The 19,261-nt window shown below is 39.1% G+C and overlaps 2 protein-coding genes, 1 long non-coding RNA gene and 1 pseudogene across 3 annotated transcripts; all 4 read left to right on the top strand.

Annotated features, from left to right (window-relative positions):
- The first annotated feature begins 3,082 nt into the window (after positions 1–3,082).
- Positions 3,083–4,597, top strand: LOC112203332 (annotated as a pseudogene).
- A 1,856-nt stretch (positions 4,598–6,453) lies between these two features.
- LOC112203331 (putative cysteine-rich receptor-like protein kinase 12) lies at positions 6,454–7,273 on the top strand. The gene is made up of 3 exons (XM_040506102.1): positions 6,454–6,592; positions 6,686–6,942; positions 7,041–7,273. The coding sequence occupies exons 1-3, from the start codon at positions 6,551–6,553 to the stop codon at positions 7,198–7,200; spliced, it is 459 nt and encodes a 152-aa protein (XP_040362036.1). The 5' UTR covers positions 6,454–6,550; the 3' UTR covers positions 7,201–7,273.
- Positions 7,274–7,443: 170 nt separating this feature from the next.
- Positions 7,444–8,331, top strand: LOC112166968. Its single transcript, XR_002923516.2, has 2 exons — positions 7,444–7,835; positions 7,942–8,331. It is a non-coding gene; the product is annotated as an uncharacterized LOC112166968 (long non-coding RNA).
- A 7,903-nt stretch (positions 8,332–16,234) lies between these two features.
- LOC112203330 lies at positions 16,235–17,575 on the top strand. Its single transcript, XM_024344315.1, has one exon. It carries the CDS (start codon positions 16,235–16,237, stop codon positions 17,573–17,575), a length of 1,341 nt encoding a protein of 446 aa, XP_024200083.1.
- The last annotated feature ends 1,686 nt before the right edge of the window (positions 17,576–19,261 follow it).

The raw sequence follows: 19,261 nt of genomic DNA, 5'->3' as shown, positions 1-19,261 counted from the left end.
GGATAGGAATGTCTTGTAAACTCAATGCTAGGATAGGTAATAATTGGCCTGCCAACAGATTGTGTTATGGATGCTAGGATAGGAATGTCTTGTAAGCTCAATGTCTTTTTGTCTTTCCCTTTTCCTTTCCTTTCTTTCCTTCTGTTTTTCTTGTTATAGCTAATTGTTCATTTCATTTTATTTGCAGGTGAAAACAGAAGAACAAATGGAATATAAGTACGGCGAGGCTTGCTTTCGTTTCTGTTTCTAGTATTATGTACCATTTAGACTTAAATTTTTGTTTTATTTCGACATGGTATGCATAGAAATACTTGGGATGTTGTTATGTACTTTGAGCATCAACATTAATCAAAATTTATTTACTTACGATATTTATTCTCATTAGCAATAGTTACAAATCAGTTTATATATAACTATAAAAATGAAGTCATATAAGAACTAATACATCAGTTCAAAAAGAAAAAATTGATGTCCCATTAGCCAGTGGATAACAAAATATTAAGTAAGAAATGATGTAACACAACCCAATGAACATCGACTTATTAAGTAAGAAACGATGTAAAAAACCCAATGGACACTGAGTTATTAAGTAAGAAATGATGTAAAACAGCGCAATGGATATCGACATTGTGTAAGAAACGATGTAAAACAAATCAATGGACATCGATTTATTAAATTAAAAACGATGTCTAGTATAAGTATGAGCATCAGTGCCAACCTAAATAACTGATGTTTAATAGAAAAATGGACATCACTTCATAAAAGGAAACGATGTTTAATAGAATAATGAACATCGGTCACGTAATACAAAAGAATGTAGATTCAATCTTAAATAGTGTGATATATGGCAAGTACCCATAAAGCTTATAAACAACAGGCAAACTTCAAAAACACCGATGTGTAAGAGAATATAACACATCGTTTCTAGAATGAGTAACGATATTAAAATGAATACTAGTGCTATTTGACCTATATTTCGTTAAGCATTAAATGCATAAATATGAAGGTTTAATAATATCTAAAAACATCAATTTGTGATCATAATAGCAGTTTAACATCGATTCTGGAACATAATCCTATGTTTATTATTATATGGGACATCGGTTTTTAACCGATGTCTATTTTTTTGCGATCTTTTACATCACCCACTAACACATGTGTACAAATTTTTTTTTACATCGGTTTCTGGCCGATGTATATGAGGAAAATTCTAGTAGTGTTTGCTTGGTATGAATAATAGCAAATGTACTCCAATTTCTCTCACACGCAGAAGAAGACGCCATTTGTGCCAAAATACGCATTGCAATTTTCTCTGTTCGCCTTGAGGGGATTTTCTACTCACCTAGATTCACCTTGAGGGGATTTCTCCTCACTCAGATTTGCCTTTAGAAGATCTCTCTTCACACAGATTTTCATTTAGAGAATTACTGAGTTTTTTTTATTTATTTTTACCTCAAATTTTACAGATATGTCTTCACTTTATCGGGGATATATCGCAAATATCTAATATATCGGGGATATTTGACGATGTTGGAGAAATTTCGCAGAAACGGTAAAAGATAAGATATTTACCCCCTAGATATATCGGTCCGTCGAAAAAAAAAAGATATCGGGGGAGATAGAAATATCGCAGATATTTAAAACCTTGCATAAGATATTTGTTAAGGAGAATTTAGAATTGCCTACAGACCATAAGGTTGAGAATTTTGAAGGGGCATTGCCGTCATGTGATGGGTTGCGCCAGTATCAGGATACCAATTTGGATCACCCAAAAAATGTGCACCGGCAAATAGAGGGGCTGTGGTTGGACCTGAGAAACGGTATGTTTCATTCCTTCAGTAGATCAACCGGCTGATCTGCTCACCAAACCATTGCATAAGCATCGCCATTCCTTACTGTCAAGCAAACTTGTGCGTCCAGGACCCTCAAGTTTGAGGGGGGATGTTAGAACCACAAACGGTCTGTTTCATTCCTTCAGTAGATCAACCGTTGTGCGTCCAGGACCCTCAAGTTTGAGGGGGGATGTTAGAACCACAAACGGTCCGTTTCATTCCTTCAGTAGATCAACTGGCTGATCTGCTCACCAAACCATTGCATAAGCATCGCCATTCCTTACTGTCAAGCAAACTTGTGCGTCCAGGACCCTCAAGTTTGAGGGGGATGTTAGAACCACAGATTCTTTGCATATCTCTTCCTCCAATCAAGCTTCAGTCACAACAAACAAATCTCCTCAATTAATTGATTTATCTCCAGCTTGATATTGTTACTGTCAAGGATCTGTTATGGCTAGAGTTTAGCATCTGTTACAAAGCTAGGATTGAGAGTTTGATATTGTTGTAATTACAATTGAATGTTTTGTGTAAATGTAACTATGTATACTGCTATATATTGTAAAGAGTGCAATTGCACAAATGAACGGAAATCAATTTCTTCAATTTGCGTTCAAAAAAGGGTCGTACTCAGAATTCAGAATTTCATTTACATGAATAACTCGCAAGTCGCAACCCTTGTGCCCGTAAACCTCGATCTTTCACACCCAACCAAGGAGAAGAAATGGACCACTGAAACCTTTTACATTGAAAGATAACAGAAAGAGCCTCTCTAGAGGGTCAAGAGCCCTTGTGGAAAAATTCAAACACAGAGGATTAATTGTTTTGCCTATCCATATTACATCAGAATATCAGATACAGGTGATAAAGTATGTGTTGACAGAGGTTAAACTTGGGCATCAAGTAGACTTGGCCTCCAAGACTGGAATCATTTAGAGGAGGGCTCTGACGTGTTTTTCAAGACACAACCAGTCTGTACGTTCATCAACCAGCTGCAATGTAATTTACACGTTCATTGTGGTTGCATTTTCTTGTAAAGCAGGTTAAAGTGAGAGCAAGTATGAATTCTTCAAATGGCGCTTCTTGTCTGCTGCACCCTAGTCGAACGTGGGCACTTGTCATGGTTTAAAAGTCCAAGTTTTCATCAGTATAAGAATAAATCTTCAAGGTGAAATGAATAATTGCATTCGAAAAATCCAGTCTTGCCAAAACCTTGACTACCAATGTCTTCAATGCCCCGAGACAAAGCAACCTCGATTCAATGGCGGAAGGGCGAATTGATCGGTTCCGGGGCCTTTGGCCGTGTTTACATGGGCATGAATACTGAATCCGGAGAGCTTATTGCTGTAAAAGAGGTCCAATGTTTTTTATAGGCTTCGTCCTGTTTTGGTTGTAAATCTGGGTTTTGTTAAGTTTTGGTTGGAAACTTGGGATGTGTTTATCTTTTTGCATTGTTACTTTTATATTGATTTGGCTTAGGTGTTGGTATTGGTATTGGAGGGGTTTTCCCAATTGAATCCGGAGAGCCTATTTGCTATTAGAGAGGTCCAATATTAACATTGCCTTTGTGCTGTTCTTGGGTGTTAAGGTTTTGGTTGTTCTGGTTTCGTTCTTGGACTTACTAGTTAATCTATGTTTTGGTAGTTTTAGTTCTTTTGGTTCTTTCTTCTGGGTTTAAAATGTTTGGCAGTGTTCTTCTTTTGTTACTAGTCAATTTAAATTGATTTGTCTTATGTGGAGGTTTTTCCTAATTAATTTCAGTCATGAAAGTTTTGGTTCTGCAGTTTGTCATATCACTTCTTTGGCAAATATGGTAATATATGTATAATTTGTGAGCTGATTTCGACTTGCTAATTAGTGGTTTTAATGCTAAGCAGGCTCATACCAACGTTCTTCAACAAGAAGTGAGGCTTTTAGAAAACCTGTCTCATCCGAAAATTGTTGTGAGTGGGAATTTCTTGTATCTGTTTTAACTAGTGATGACTTCCACATTTCTGAACCCGTGCTTGGTTTTGGTTTCTTAGAGATATTTAGGAACCGAGAGGGAGGACGAAACGTCGAAACCTTAACTATGCTGTTGGAATACGTACCTGGTGGATCCATACAAGCACTATTGGAGAAATTTGGATCTTTCTCTGTTCCTGTAAGCTTTTTGTTGACTAAAATTTTGTATCCATAGCTGTGTTCTGAATGCAAAAGTTATAGAAAAAGCAGAGATGGTCTGGTAGTCCCTTGTTCTCTGTGTTGGTTATGTTCTTCATTTCTGATCTAACTTGTTGAGCAGGTAATAAAAAGATTCACCAAGCAGTTGTTGCTGGCACTAGAATATTTACACAAAAAAGGAATCATACGTGGGGACATTAAGGTACTCTGCCTTACCTGCTAGTGATATAATGCACGAGTAATGTCTGACACCCTTGTCCTATTCTTTTCATTGTGTAATCATGTATGATATGTATTGCTTATAAATTTCCAGGGAGCAAATATCCTTGTTGATAAAAAATTAGGGCGCATCAAACTAGCAGATTTGGGTGCAACCAAACAGGTGGATGAGTTGGTTCATACATTGCCTTACATTTTGTTTGTATATGTGTAGTGTTCATTATGCACACCCCATCTAATTGTGAGGTACATTATTTCAGGCAGCCATTTCAAGTGCAAAGCCTACGAGGGGTACACCATACTGGATGGCTCCTGAAGTCATTCGTGGGACTGGTCATGACTTGTAGGCACTATTACTACCCTTATGGCCATTGGCTATGCTACAGGCGTGTTATTTGATGATGATGCATGAGATGTAGTTTTATTTTGTTAATTACAGTTTGGGTAACATGGAGAGAGTTTTTCGATACAGAAAAAAATATACAAATAAGGTAAAGAGGAATTGGTGTAAGAGGTATTCTCCAAGAACAGTGAATTTGAAAATAAAAAGTGATAATAAAAGTGTGCCAAAAGCAAAGCAAGTTCCTAAACCATAATTTGGAGGTATAATAATTTTGCTAAGGAGTAAGGACTGCTCTGTAGGAATATATTTTGAACCATGAATTCCAGCTTGTCCCTAAGTATGGCAAGAGAAAAACACATGCCCTCACTCACACTAACTACAAAGGTTCTTTGTATGTAATTATTTAAGGATCCATTTAAAATATTTGTTTACACACACAGAGTATATATTTACAATTTATTTATGGGATAAATAGTAAGATATATTGATATATGAGAACATGCGATTTGCTAGTTCTGCAGATATATGGAGCGTTGGATGCACTGTGATTGAGATGGCCACTGGAAATGGAACCAACAGTTTGAAACAGTAATCACTCTACGTACTGATATCTTCAAATGAATGTAAGAAAGTTGTCTGTCACAATTCCTCTACTAATGGCATGTTCCTTTAGGTTGCTACTTTCTTTTATTGTGTAGGGACAAGCAAGTCGCATCCACCAATCCCTGAGCATCTTTCTCCTGCAGCAAGAGATTTTCTGCACGAATGTCTGCAAAGTATGCTAATGCTAATGTTCTTGCCCGATCTTGTAATTGTTTTAGTTTGAATACATCTCCAAGATATATGTTGTGTTGAACATTTCTTATTTTGGGCATATGATGATGAAGAGTACTGATTTTCATGTTCCAACTACTTGTTTATTTGGAGTTTACATTTACTGTTGTGTAATGGTAGGGAACTAACTTTAAGGCCATCCGCATCTGAGTTGCTTAAGGTAAATAGTTATTCAAATCTGTTTTTCTTTTTATGTAATGGGAAATCTTGTGCTGTGTAATATATCACTATATCTATTTCTATTGTGAATTTTTGTGTGTGGCGTTGTCTGCTAGTAGTGTCTAATTCCAAATATCTTCTTTTCAACTTCCTGTATTCATACATCTTCTCTATCGATCAATTGCACGCAGCATCCTTTCTTAACTGGGAAAGAAGTGGAATCTCAGAATTCTGCCGTCAAGGTTGGTATTGAATGTGGTCATACAATTTGTTATGGTTATTTTCACTATTTTATTGCTTATATATATATGTGTGTGTGTGTGTGTGTGTGTGTGTGTGGACATATGTATATGGACATTCAATGGCACTTAATTCTCTGTATTGAAATTGGAATTGCATTCCTGTCAACTGTGTGATGAAGTTATAACTTATAAATCCCATCATGGAACAGGAAGTAGAAGTGGCATCCTCATTTTGCCAAACAAATTCTGACGAAATTTGCATCACGTTGGATGATGATGCAAATTCCGATTTTGTATCCGATCCAGCAAGTGGCTGAACTAGAAAATTGATTGTAGAGGGAGCCATTAAACAAATGTGCTCAAAAATTTATGAATTCTTTAAGAGTAGAAGAAACTACAAGAAATAGATCGGCCAAAGGTGAGTTCAGCTATGCATCTATCATGGTGGCCACAGGCAATTTTTCTGAGCAAAATAAGATTGGACAAGGGGGATTTGGAGCTGTTTATACGGTAATTAACGAAGCCTACTTTATTAATTAATTAATTAAATAGAAATTTTGAGACATTTCTATATTTTGGTTTATCCATTCAGGGAAAATTGGTGACCGGACAAGAAGTAGCAGTGAAAAGGCTTTCAAAATCTTCAAATCAAGGAAAATTGCAGTTTAAGAATGAACTGAGACTCATGCGTGAACTCCAACATAGAAACATTATTCGGATATTAGGATTTTGCATTCATGTTGACGAAAGAGTTCTAATATATGAGTACATGGCAAACGCAAGTTTGGACTACCATTTATTTGGTGGGGAATACTTTGACTTTAATGAGTTTAATCTATAGTAAATTGACTTCAAGTATATGTTCAAGAACTGATATCTGATCTCTGTGTTATCAGATGTTTCTAACAATATATGGGACAGGTTCATCCAGTGACTTGCTACTAGATTGGAGTAAGTGTTTCAACATAATTGAAGGAATTGCTCAAGGATTGTTCTACTTGCACAAATACTCCAGACTGCTAATTCATAATGTAAAAGCTAGTAATGTTCTACTTGATGCACAAATGTATCCCAAAGTTGCTGATTTTGGTTTAGCAAAGATTTGTGCAGATGATGAAGAGACAGTAGAAACTGCGGCAATTTGTGGGACAATGTAAGTAAAAAATTCACTATTAATCCATCTGAAGTCAATTTTGGTTGCTAATACATGTATATTTGCGGTAAATGCTTAACCTTTTCCCTTCGGTGCAGGGGTTACATGGCTCCCGAATACCTCATAACGGGCATCCTGTCCATGAAAACCTGTGGAAGTAAAGCCACTTGTGCATCTTACTTCATGCTTAAGTTCTTGATAAGCATGATCTTCTTGATTAGTCAAAAATGGAGGCTTGCTTCATGCTTAAGTTCTTGATAAGCATGGTATTTTTGATAAGTCAAAGATTGTGACTTACTTCATGCTTAAGTTGTTGATAGGTCAAAGATTGTGACTTACTTCATACTTAAGTTGTTGATAGGTCAAAGATTGTGGCTTACTTTCCAACATATGATAGTTGTAAAGATTGCATTTACAACTCATCTATAGCTAAGTTTCTTAAGCTTTAAGAAGCTAGTTGTAACCTCTTCTATCTAGTATAAATAGAGGTCTTGAGTTATAGAGTTTGAATCCCATGTTGTGGTGAGTGAAAACAAAGAGAGAGAGGGAGTGGAGTTTAGAGAGAAAATGGAGATTTCTCCTAAAACTCAAGTGTCTTTCCTTTGTTAGTGTGCATTTCGTCCTGTTATAAGAGAGAGGGTATTCTCAATTGTTGCTCTCCTTATTGCAAAAGAGAAATTGTTGTATCCTTTTGCTATAGTGAAATCCTTCTACAATTTGCCTATCATCTTGTGCTTCACTCATTTTCATAGTTTCTACTTCAGTTGTAATTGGGTGCCCCATACCACAACGTTCCTAACAAAACTGATGTCTACAGCTATGGAGTGTTAATGCTTGAAATCGTAAGTGGTAACAAAAATTTCAAAGCTGACGGCAATTATTTGGTAAAAGATGTATGTGATTTACTGCAATTGTCCATGATTATATATATCTTGTTTAGGCTGTAAAATTCAATCATCTGTCATTCTAAATGAACTGATAGTTTTGTTCATTCATCAGGCATGGCAGCTATGGCAAAAAGGTGCAGGCTAGAGCTTGTGGATCCAAAACTGTAAGTCTCTCGTATTAACAAACATCAAATGTTAAGATGCATCCATGCTGGTCTGCTGTGCACGGCAGAATGTGAAGATGACCGGCCCACCATGTCAGATGCGATATATATGTTGAAAAATGAAACAGTGCCTTTGCCTGAACCAACAATGCCGGCCTATATACAGTGATCTAACTATTTCTCGTATAGATGCAAACGGACGGGAAACTATGTCCCTAAATGGTTTGTCAATACTTGGCCAAAATATTAGCTTAACAATAAACAGTATATGACTGTTTCCGAGTTTGGTGGACGTTAATGTTGACATGAGCTGTATCAATTAATTTTATTATGATTTATCTTGTGTATCGATTAAGTTTATTTTGTGTATCAATTAGCATTAGTGCAATAGTTGACTTAGATTATGATTAATTACTTTCCTTTGTGCATATAGATGTAATACTGTTGAAGGATATCGACATAATGTGTGCCTCTACAAACTAGGGTTTAGAGTTGTAATAGGAATGTGTTTTAGGTATTCAATTGTAATCGGATTCTATTACATTTTGGGTACCTTGTAACTCCCTATTTAAAGGGCTCCTATTATCAATGATAACACACAATTCTATTCTCCTACAACACGTTATCAGCACGAGTTCTAACCCTAACTCAAAAGAAAAAAACCTAAAAACTCTCTCTCCCAAAAATCTGCCGTAAACTCTCCTTGCCCACAAGACCCTAACTGCAGCCCAGCCTCCTGCCAAACCAGCACAGCCCTCCGCATAGCTCCTCCCTTGATCTGCACACCAGCCGGCCGAACCAGTCGCACCCACCTGCACCAGCTCGAGCACACTCGGCCTCGCCTCCCTGCTGCCCAGCCGCACTCGGCCTCGCCTCCCTCCAACCCGCGCTGCACACAGCTCCAGCCACCGCACCAGCCTGCCTTGCAGATCCCAGCACGCCCCTGCCACTCACCCTACACCTCCGCGCTGCACACCAGCCCGCAACCCAGCACGCCCCTGCTGCTCGCCCTGCACCTCCAAGTTGCACACCAGCCCCTTCCCAGTCCGCACGATCTGCCCCTGTGCTGCTGCATCGCGCAAGCTCCGAATTCCAGCGAAAGAAAGAAGAAGAAGAAGAACAGAGGAAGAGAAAGAAGAAGAAGGAAGAAAAAGAAGAGGGGACCTGGCTGGGCCCGAAAAAAAGAAGAAGAAGAAAAAAAGAGAAGGAGAAGGGTGGGCTCGGAAAGAAAAAAGAAGAAAAAAAAAAAGGAGAAGGAGAAGGGCTGGGCCCGGAAAGAAGAAAAAAAAAAGGGGAAGGGAGAAGGGCAGCCACCAACTGCCAATTTCCGACCAGATTCAACTACACGTCTGCATCAACCCGCGCGTGTCTTTAAGCCGAGAACAATCACGTAAGTTTTTATAATTAAGGTTGCTGCTTTCTTGTATTTAAATTCCTTTTATTTTCTGCAAATATTGGAATATATGTTGCCAAATGATTTTGAGTACTTAACAAAGCGGAATTGTGGGGATTCACGCTTAACGAACTAAGAGTGTTCGTATGAACTAAGAGTGTTCATAATTAAACGAACTAAGAGTGTTCGTGTGAATTAAGAGCGTTCACAATGCTTGGACTAAGAGCGTCCGTAAGCATCAAATTGTGACCATATTAAAACATCATTGTTGGTCTAATCCAAAAGAGATTCTTGGAAATTGATTTCTTGGTAGCATAGCTCGGAAATCTTATTATTTTAGTTTTCGTGGAAGTTTAACTCCGAAACTAATATACCTTCTCTTCTTATTTTCAGGATGTCGAATGAACCTAGACTCGACTTTCCCATGCTTGACTCAACAGGCTCGGATTACCACAATTGGGTAACCGATGTTGAGAATCATCTCACTTCCAAGGGAATATTACCCATAATCCAGGCACCTTACCCGAATATTGAGTTCAACCGAACATCTACAGAGCATGCTCAAGCAGTTATCTTGATGCGACGCCATATGGATAAGGCACTCAGATTGGAGTATATGTCGATCAAGAATGCAATAGAGCTATGGGTAGCGCTAGAAGAGCGCTTTGGCAATGTCCAAGATTCCCTCCTCCCTGACTTGAAGGTTCAATGGAACAATCTGCGCTTTGCTGACTTCAAGTCTGTTGCTGAATATAATTCAAAGGCTCTTCGCTTACAATCCATGTTGAGATTCTGTGGGCAACCTGTCACAGAGCAAGAGCTAATTGAGAAGACTCTCTCCACCTTCCCCGTTTCAGCCATTGTGGTATCAAAGCAATACCGTACTGAAGTCAATGCTGGACGGATCACGAGGTTTCATCAGCTTATCAATATTATATCTGTAGCTGAGAAACATGATAACATACTCGTGAGGAATTATAATTCAAGGCCCATTGGAACTAAGAGCGTTCATGAGGCGAATTATAATGCACCCAAAGGAAGGCGCAAGGAGCGGTACCCTAAGAATGGGGGACATGAGGGACGTATGGGTCCATATAACCACCCTAACCAGGAAGGAAACCGCAAGTTTGGTGCGGATACACGTGGTGGTAATGCCACACGTGGGAGAGGGGGTCGTGGTATCCCTAGCCGTAATGGTGACTCAATGGGTCGTGGTGGTGGCACCAACCCTCCTAGGGAACGCCCGCAACGTGCACCTCAATTAAAGGGGAGGCAACCGCAATGATGAGTGTCATCGATGTGGATCAATTGAGCATTGGTTCAAGCAATGCAAGGCAAGTGAGGAACTAGCTGCAAGATACAGGGCATATAAGGACCTGAGAGAGCAAGAAGTGTACCTTGCAGAAGAAGAAGAAGATGGTGGAGATGTCAATCTCACCATAGAGGACTTCAAAGCTGAAGATGAAGTGCACATGGATGCAACAGACTTTGATTAGATTAGTCCTTTTTATTTTTCCAAGAACTTTTGTAATGGCAATTTGCCTTAGTCAATAAATGACAATTGTATTAACTCTTTCTTATGTGGCAGACCCAATAAAATGTGATGTCTAGGAAAGTCATTGAGATTATTAGTACTTAAGAGAGCCTCGCTCCACCAACATCTCTCTCTACTTTCCTGGTCATATTTGATTGGAGTTACCAAACGGATAGAGTGACTACAATGTGTCTTACTTTGATTTTATTTTGGATTAGACTTTGGAAACTTTGATGTAATCATTGGCTATTAATAAAGTGTCAATTCTTTTACTCAATGTCTTGGACATACCTTAATTCAAACTTTATTATATAAGAGCCAATGGTTTTCATGTGGAAACACATTATGAGAATGGACAGAGTTCCTTTGCATCACCTCTAATGACTACGGACGTGAACGAGTATTAGAGAAACTTATGTGTCGCTCTAGTGGGTTGTATGCAACCACTATTTGAGTTATTGAATCCAACTATGTCATGAGAGACGACTTATGGGATTTTGACACATATAGGCTTTGAAGTGATGATCCGTGTATTAAAGACTTTACACGGACATCCATTTTCAGAATGAAGAAAAGTAAGAACCAAGAATTGGTTCGAGGAGCTGCACATGCGCCTCATGGCGCCATGATTGTGCAAAGACAGGCCATACATGGCCGGTGCCGCCTACCCCCTGCGGCAAATACATGGCATTGACGCCATAAACTCCTCTCTCTACTTCTCAAGTCTATTGTGACAATATGGCTTCACCAAAACCTTTATTGGTTGATTATAAAGCCCATGTTTCGTTCTGTAAAGCCTGTTATTTAGGATTGAGACCATCCTATGCAAAGGAGATTGAGGAAATAATTCCATTCTCACAAAGAATCTAAGGGAATTCTATGGATTTGATCAACCAACTTGCGGACCATATAGATGTTTTATGGTGTTGGTTGATACGCAAACACGCTGGTCACGTGTTGTGCCATTATCCACTCGTAATGCTGCTTATACTACACTCCTAGCACATAACATATGGCTACGGGCTCACTACCCAGATCATCCCATTCAGTCAATTTGACTTGATACTGCTAGAGAGTTACATCGACAGTTTTCGATGACTATTGCATATCATTGGGTATTGATATCAAGTATCATATTTTCATGTACACACCCAATTGGTCTCGCGGAAAAGCCACCATTAAACGACTACAATGGTAGCCCGGACATTGGTAATGCGCACCAATATTTCCGCTTGGGTTATGCAATAACGCATGCAGCTATGCTAATTCGTCTACGACTCATAACAGCCACTCAACTTTTATTTACGTTACAGCTAGTGACTGGGTTCAAGTTTAATATCTCATATTTATGCATATTTGAGTGTGTGGTTCATGTGCCAATTGCGTCGCCACAGCGCATCACCATGAGTCATTGCAACGAATGCATATATATATATATATATATATATATTTGTTGGACATGAGTCTCCAACTATAAATCCGCTATGTAGAACCCTTGACAGGAAATCTCTATTTCGTTGGATTTGCGAATTGTCACTTTGATGAGACAGTCTTCCCGTCGTTAGGGGGAGATTAGAACGTCAATGTTCAACAGGAACGACAGGAATTGTCGTGGTCTGTCCCCACTATGTCTCATCTTGATCCCCTAAAAGTGACGAGATCACATATACCTGCTGCAAACATGCCTGCAAGGATTGATGTCCCCACAAGAGGACATGGTACCACCCAAAGAAGATGGGTACTGCACCACTACCATGGATGGTAGTATGGCGACGCCACAAAGGTGGCATAATGGCGTCATAGGCCATGGGTTCCTCTAGAGAGAGTAGGAGACCCATAGGTTCGATGGATTCTCGCCCTAAGAAGAGAGCGAGTTTGGCACAACTTGATCCATTGATCATTGATACTCAAAATCCGTCTCATGAGAATATTTTGGATTGTGGTTATGTCCAAGAGACATCATTGGGGGACGCCTCAATGTTAGAACCAATTCCTAAGAATATAGAGATCTCTACGAACTACACTAGTGTACATGAGGACATGGAATTATTGAGACCAATGACATCGAACCTTACTCCGTTGAAGAATGCCAACGTAGAGAAAATTGGCCTAAATGGAAAGATGCGATCCAGGTTGAATTGGATTCACTAACGAAGATGAATGGTTTAGGGCCTGAGATGTCAACACCTCCTAACATAAAACCTATTGACATTAATAGGTCTTCGTTAGATAGCGTGATGAGAAAAAGATATGGTAATCTCGCCTTATGGCGCAAGGTTTCTCACAACGCCCTGGAATCGACTACGAGAACACATATTCTCTCGTAATGGATGTCATTGCACTCCACTACCTTGTCAGTTTGGTAGCTTCCAAATAACTGAACATGCAGCTTACGAATGTGGTCACTACGTATCTTTATGGGGATCTAGATACGGAATATAACGAAGGTTCTTCTGGACTTTATTTACCCAAGTCAAGTGGCTCTAGACCACGGAGCGCATTTGCAACTAGGTTGAAATGCTCACTAAAATGACTACTTGATTGGGAAGGGATATGATGAACTATGCCCACACGTTTCCATGACAAGTTCCGGATTTGCAATTGTCGCGGTTTATGTTGATAAACATAATTGGAACCCTTGAGAGTTAAGGGAAACCGCTGAACACCTAAAATCCGAGTTTGAGAGGAATGACCCTGGGAGAACACGGTTTTGTCTAGATTCAGAACTTGTATACCGTGTCAATAGACATTTTTGATAAAGTCAAAAATGCACTCCCATAGTCGTCCGTAGTCTTGGCCCTAAAAGGGATCCGTTTCGTCCCAGGGATGATGACGAAGACGTGTTAATAGCAAAAGTGCTTATTTATGTACAATAGGCGCATTATTGTACTTAGCATAATACAAGACCGGACACCTCAATTATTATGAACTTGTTGGCTAGACATAGCCCCGCGCCAACGCAACACCATTAGATTGGTATAAAGACAATCTTTCGATATTTGAGAGGTACGATTGATATGGGCTTGTTCTATCCCTACAGAGAAAAGAGACGACGGAAGTGTGGGATCGGACCCCATAAGGCAAAATGCCACCTTCCGTGCTCCTCCTCCCCTCCATCGAAATGACAACAAGCATTTCTAAATATTGAAGTGAACCAAATCCTATCGGAGGATAATGTAGCGGACTTATTTACTAAGTCATTACCAAAATCCACTTTCGAGAAACATGTGAAGAGCATCGGATTGAGAAAGTTATCCGAACTCCCATGATTGTAGCAATCAGGGGGAGATATTGACATCAGGGGGAGGCATGATGTCTACATGTTCGATCTCAAAGAGTGAAGGACGTGTTGTGCTCTTTTTGTCCTTCGACCAGGGTTATGTTTGTCCCACAGGGTTTTTGTTACCTGGCAAGGTTTTTAACGAGACAACAATTAAAGCGTCATCACCAAGTTTGAGCGGCACAAGGGGGAGTGTTGAAAGATATCGACATAATGTGTGCCTCTACAAACTAGGGTTTAGAGTTGTAATAAGAATGTGTTTTAGGTATTCAATTGTAATCGGATTCTATTACCTTTTGGGTACCTTGTAACTCCCTATTTAAAGGGCTCCTATTATTAATGATAACACACAATTCTATTCTCCTACAACAAATACTATATAAACCTCCTTAAGAGATAAATAAATATATCACATTATTCCCAAATATTCACTTGACATGATATCAGAGCATTATGCTCTTGAGACCCAAAAACCCTTGGACCCTTAACTGAATTCCGCTGCTATACACTAAAGAACGAGAAGACAAATCTCCAGAAATACACTACCACCCAAAAGAGAGACTTTTTTTTTTCTCGTACCAGACCAAATACTAAATCCACATTAGTTGAATAAGTCAACCCAGACTCAATTCCGGCGGTGATCGGATTCGAATCCCAATTCCGGCAGAGATCGGATTCGCACCTCAGTACCAGACCACCTGACATTTTTCTTCAGTCAGTGCTCGACGCCGGTGATCAAGACACGAACCGGCGCCGCCTTCTTGCTCATCCTGCAGCGCCGAACACCGCTGATTGCTAACAGAGAACCTGACGTCCCTATTTGCAGAGGACCAGCCGACCAACAATCCACTTCAAATCCGGCAGACATCGAAGTTTCACGACGCGTACCCAGACCACCGGCGACGTCGAGCATCAGCGTTTGTTGTTATACGTGAGTAACGTGACCCGACCCGCTTCATCAGGACCCGCTCTGTCAGATCCGACCCAGTTGAAATCTGATCGGATCTGACCCAACTCAAAAATAAATAATAAATAAATAAAAATAATAATAATAAAAAAAGTCCGTTGAGTTGAAAATCCAAAAGGGCACCTCAAGCACAAATTAGGACAAAAAGAAAAGGAGTTGTGTAAGTACTTGGCCTACTCCCTTCAACACATGACCTTCCCAAGATCTCAAGGACAACAGACATGCAAAGAACCAGGAAGAGATACTCTCCTAATTGCTCGCAGAAACAAAGGAAATAAAGGAAGATCGCATGAAGAGAATTTCAAGGAAGCTATCTCACTGATCTTGAGATAAAGGTCTATTTAATACATATCATATTTACATGGTTCTAAATTGATATGCATTGATTTTAATTGATCTTAAAATCTCTTTATATATGCATATCTGATTACATGCCAAAAACGGTTTTAAAACCTTTCCATGGTTATCTTATTCTGTGATTAAGATATGATTTGTTTGAGGGGGAGTCCTGCTCCTATAAAAGGGTTTTCAAACTAATTCATCAATAGAGTTTTTGTTTTTGCATAAAACTGGTTTTTGCTTGAACTTCTAGTTTGGTTGTTCAAATCGGTCTTTGAAAACTCTCAGTGTTTGTTTCATGTGTTTCATTGCTTAATCAATCACTTGCATAATTCATCCTCAAGATCAGTGAGAAGATTGAGTACGAGGATGATTGAATACAGATTAGCTAGTAGTTGATGTTGAATAAATTAGAAGTTAGAACAGTTGTAAAACAAGTTAGCATCTGTTGCTAAGAGAAAGTGTTTGTTGTGAACAAACATTACTTGTATACTGTAAACTTGATTATTTCATATTGGATTGATTCTTCGTGTTGGCTACGTAAAAAGCCACGCAGTGAAGTTTCCTCAGTGGAGAGGTTTACACTGCGTTAGCAATTTTTGTGTTTGAGTTATTTCAATTGTGTACTAGAATAGGGTCAGCTTTTAAACCCTATTAAAATTGTTCCATCTTGTAAAAACAATTGGCATCAGAGCGGGTTCTAGATTCTTCTAGTGATCCCGGGAAAGATGGAACATTCACGTGATAGAGCTGCTGGTGGATCTGTCAATAGTCCTCCATGGTTCAATGGTGGATGTGAAAAATATACTCAGTGGAAGATATACATGAAATCATATCTCTACGCTCAAGATGAACATGTGTGGAATATTGTGGAAAATGGATGGACTGTACCTGTGATAAAAGCAAAAGGAGAGAGCTCTTCCATTGTCACTCCCAAACCAAGGAAGGACTGGACTGAAGAAGAAGTTCGTGATCTGCAAGCAGACTTCAAAGCTAAGAACAGCATCTTCACAGCTCTATCTGAGCGAGAAAAACTGAGAATCAGTCATTGTGATACTGCCAAGCATGCATGGGATCTTCTACAGACTACATACGAGGGAAATAAAAAGGTACGTGCACAGAAACTACAAGCCTTGATCTTTGAATTCGAGACAATGACCGTGGGAGATGATGAAATAGTAGATGACTTTCATGGTAGAATTCTTAAAATCTCTGGTCAATGTCGTAGTCTGGGGGCACCCTTTGATGAAGACAAGATTGTCAAAAAGATACTCAGAGCTTTGCCAGAAAAATTTCATTCAAAAGTCACAAGTATAGAGGACTCATTTGATATTGATGAGTATCCACTTGATGAGCTCATCGGAAATCTTAAAACTTATGAAATGAGATTGAAGCCTGAGAAGAAAAATAAAGGTGTGGCCTTCAAGGCAGTCAAAGGAGAAGAAGAGGAGACAGTGGATCTTGCGCTATTGACAAAGGAATTTAAAAAATTCCTCAAAAACAAGAACTCATCCAGAAATCCCAACCCATCTAAGAAAAACTCCTACAATGGCAGTAGCAGCAGTGATTACAATAGCAAGAATGGGAAAACAAACTTCAAGGGAACTCATTCAGGCAAAACTAAGTGTTATGAGTGCGGTGGCTACGGTCATATTTCCACTGACTGTGGAAATAGGAAGCATGGAAATAGCAACAATAAATCACTTCTCTCAACCTGGAGTGATGATGAGTCTCAGGAAGTGGAAAATGTTGCGTTTGTATCATCACTTCTACCTGACTCTGACAGTGATGAAGCCTTCTCTGATGATGAAACAAATATCCGCTGCAGACAACTCTACAAAGCTTCAAAGGCAACTCTCCTCAGAAACTTGAGTTTGGAAAAAGAAGTTGAATTCCTGAGAACCGAAAAAGAAAAATTAGAGAAACTTTTGGAAACATCACAATCTGCATGGGAACTGGAAAGAAGCAAACATGTAGGTGAACTAGCAGATTTGCAAGATGACCAGAAGTCTTCAACTTGGAAGACTGAAAAGACTGAGTATCTCAACAGAATCAAAACAAAATGCTAGAACTGGAAGTTAAAGGACAACAAGTATTGAACTTGGAATTATTGACTAAAGTTGAGTCCTTGCAAGATGAGTTACGATCAACTCAAGAAAAGTTCACCAAGTTCGATGTTAGCTCCAGTTCCATGTCCAAGTTGCTTGGATCAGGAAAAGCTCCTCATGACACTTCTGGATTAGGGTACAATGGAGAAAGTTCCAAGAGCACTAAGTTCGTAAGAGCATCGAGATCATCTGTAGAAAAGAAAGAAGCTTCCATGGATAATCAAGCCACAGTTATGAAGAAACGGAGGGAAGATCAACCACCACCAAATTATTAGGTAATACTTGACCAAGAATCCACCACTGGTCGAAACAGGTACGCGAACTCTAGAACTTTCATTCCTACTTGTCATCACTATGGTAAGATAGGACATATCAGACCTAGATGTAATGAAAGATTTTCAAACTCACTATTTTCTCAAGAAAAGTGTACTGTTGAATCTCTAAAGTGTGAGCTTGAAGAACAAAAGGAACTCATTAACAAACTAACTGAACTGTTCTCTAAGAAAGATCTTCAAACTGAAAGAAGAAAAGATGTCTGGACTAAGAAAAATGGATTTGATACTACATGTCTCTTTGCATGTGCTAATTCAGCTCATATTGAGGCAACTTGTTTGGTAGCCTTGACTGCTCTAGCTGAAAAGCGACGAGACTTTTGGTATGTTGACAGTGGCTGCTCTAGACACATGACTAGAGACAAAACCTGGTTCACTTCCTTTGAAGATGAACGCACAACTGGATCCGTCACTTTTGGAGATGGGCGGAAAGCAAATATACTAGCTCGAGGTACGGTTAACACTCCAGGTATACCCAATCTCAAAAATGTATTATTTGTCGAAGGGTTAACTGCAAATCTTATCAGTGTCAGCCATTTGGCTGATGACTATGAAGATGTTTGGTTTAACAAACAGAGATGTTTGGTTTTAAATCAGAAAGGAGAAGGTATTATGGGAGGTAAGAGATCTTTTGATAACTGTTACCATATTCAAGCTAATGAATCTTTTAGCTTACAGTCCTGCATGTCTGTAAGATCCACAGAAGAAACCTTTGAACTTTGGCACAGAAGGATGGGACATATAAACTATCAAGACTTGCTAAAACTATCTTCCAAACAATGTGTCAGAGGTACCCAATCTAAAAGGCAAAACTGACAAGATATGTGGCGATTGCAAGATTGGAAAGCAAACCAAGGCATCTCACAAGGTGGTGAATTCTGCAACAACCTCAAAAGTATTGGAACTGTTACACATGGATCTCATGGGACCAGCTCAATCCGAAAGCATTGGAGGTAAGAAATATATGCTTGTTATTGTGGATGATTTTTCAAGGTATACATGGGTCAACTTCTTAAAGATAAGTCTGAAACTTTTGAATCTTTTAAAAACTTGAACCAAAAATTAATCACTGAAAAGCAATCATCAAATACTCACATAGTTAGAGTAAGGTCAGATAATGGTACTGAATTTAAAAATGTTGCCTTTTCTAACTATTTTCATGAGCTTGGTGTGTCACATGAGTTCTCAGCTCCAATCACTCCTCAACAAAATGGCATTGTAGAAAGAAAAAACAGGGTATTGCTGGACATGGCTCGAGTTATGTTACATGATGCAGGCTTAAGCAAAATTTTTTGGGCTGAAGTTATCAGCACTG

The sequence above is a fragment of the Rosa chinensis genome, chromosome 5, assembly GCF_002994745.2.
Source record: "Rosa chinensis cultivar Old Blush chromosome 5, RchiOBHm-V2, whole genome shotgun sequence".
Classification (NCBI taxonomy): Eukaryota; Viridiplantae; Streptophyta; class Magnoliopsida; order Rosales; family Rosaceae; genus Rosa; species Rosa chinensis.
The sequence above is the reverse complement of the archived record's forward strand: the minus strand, read 5'-3'. Positions and strand labels throughout refer to the sequence as shown.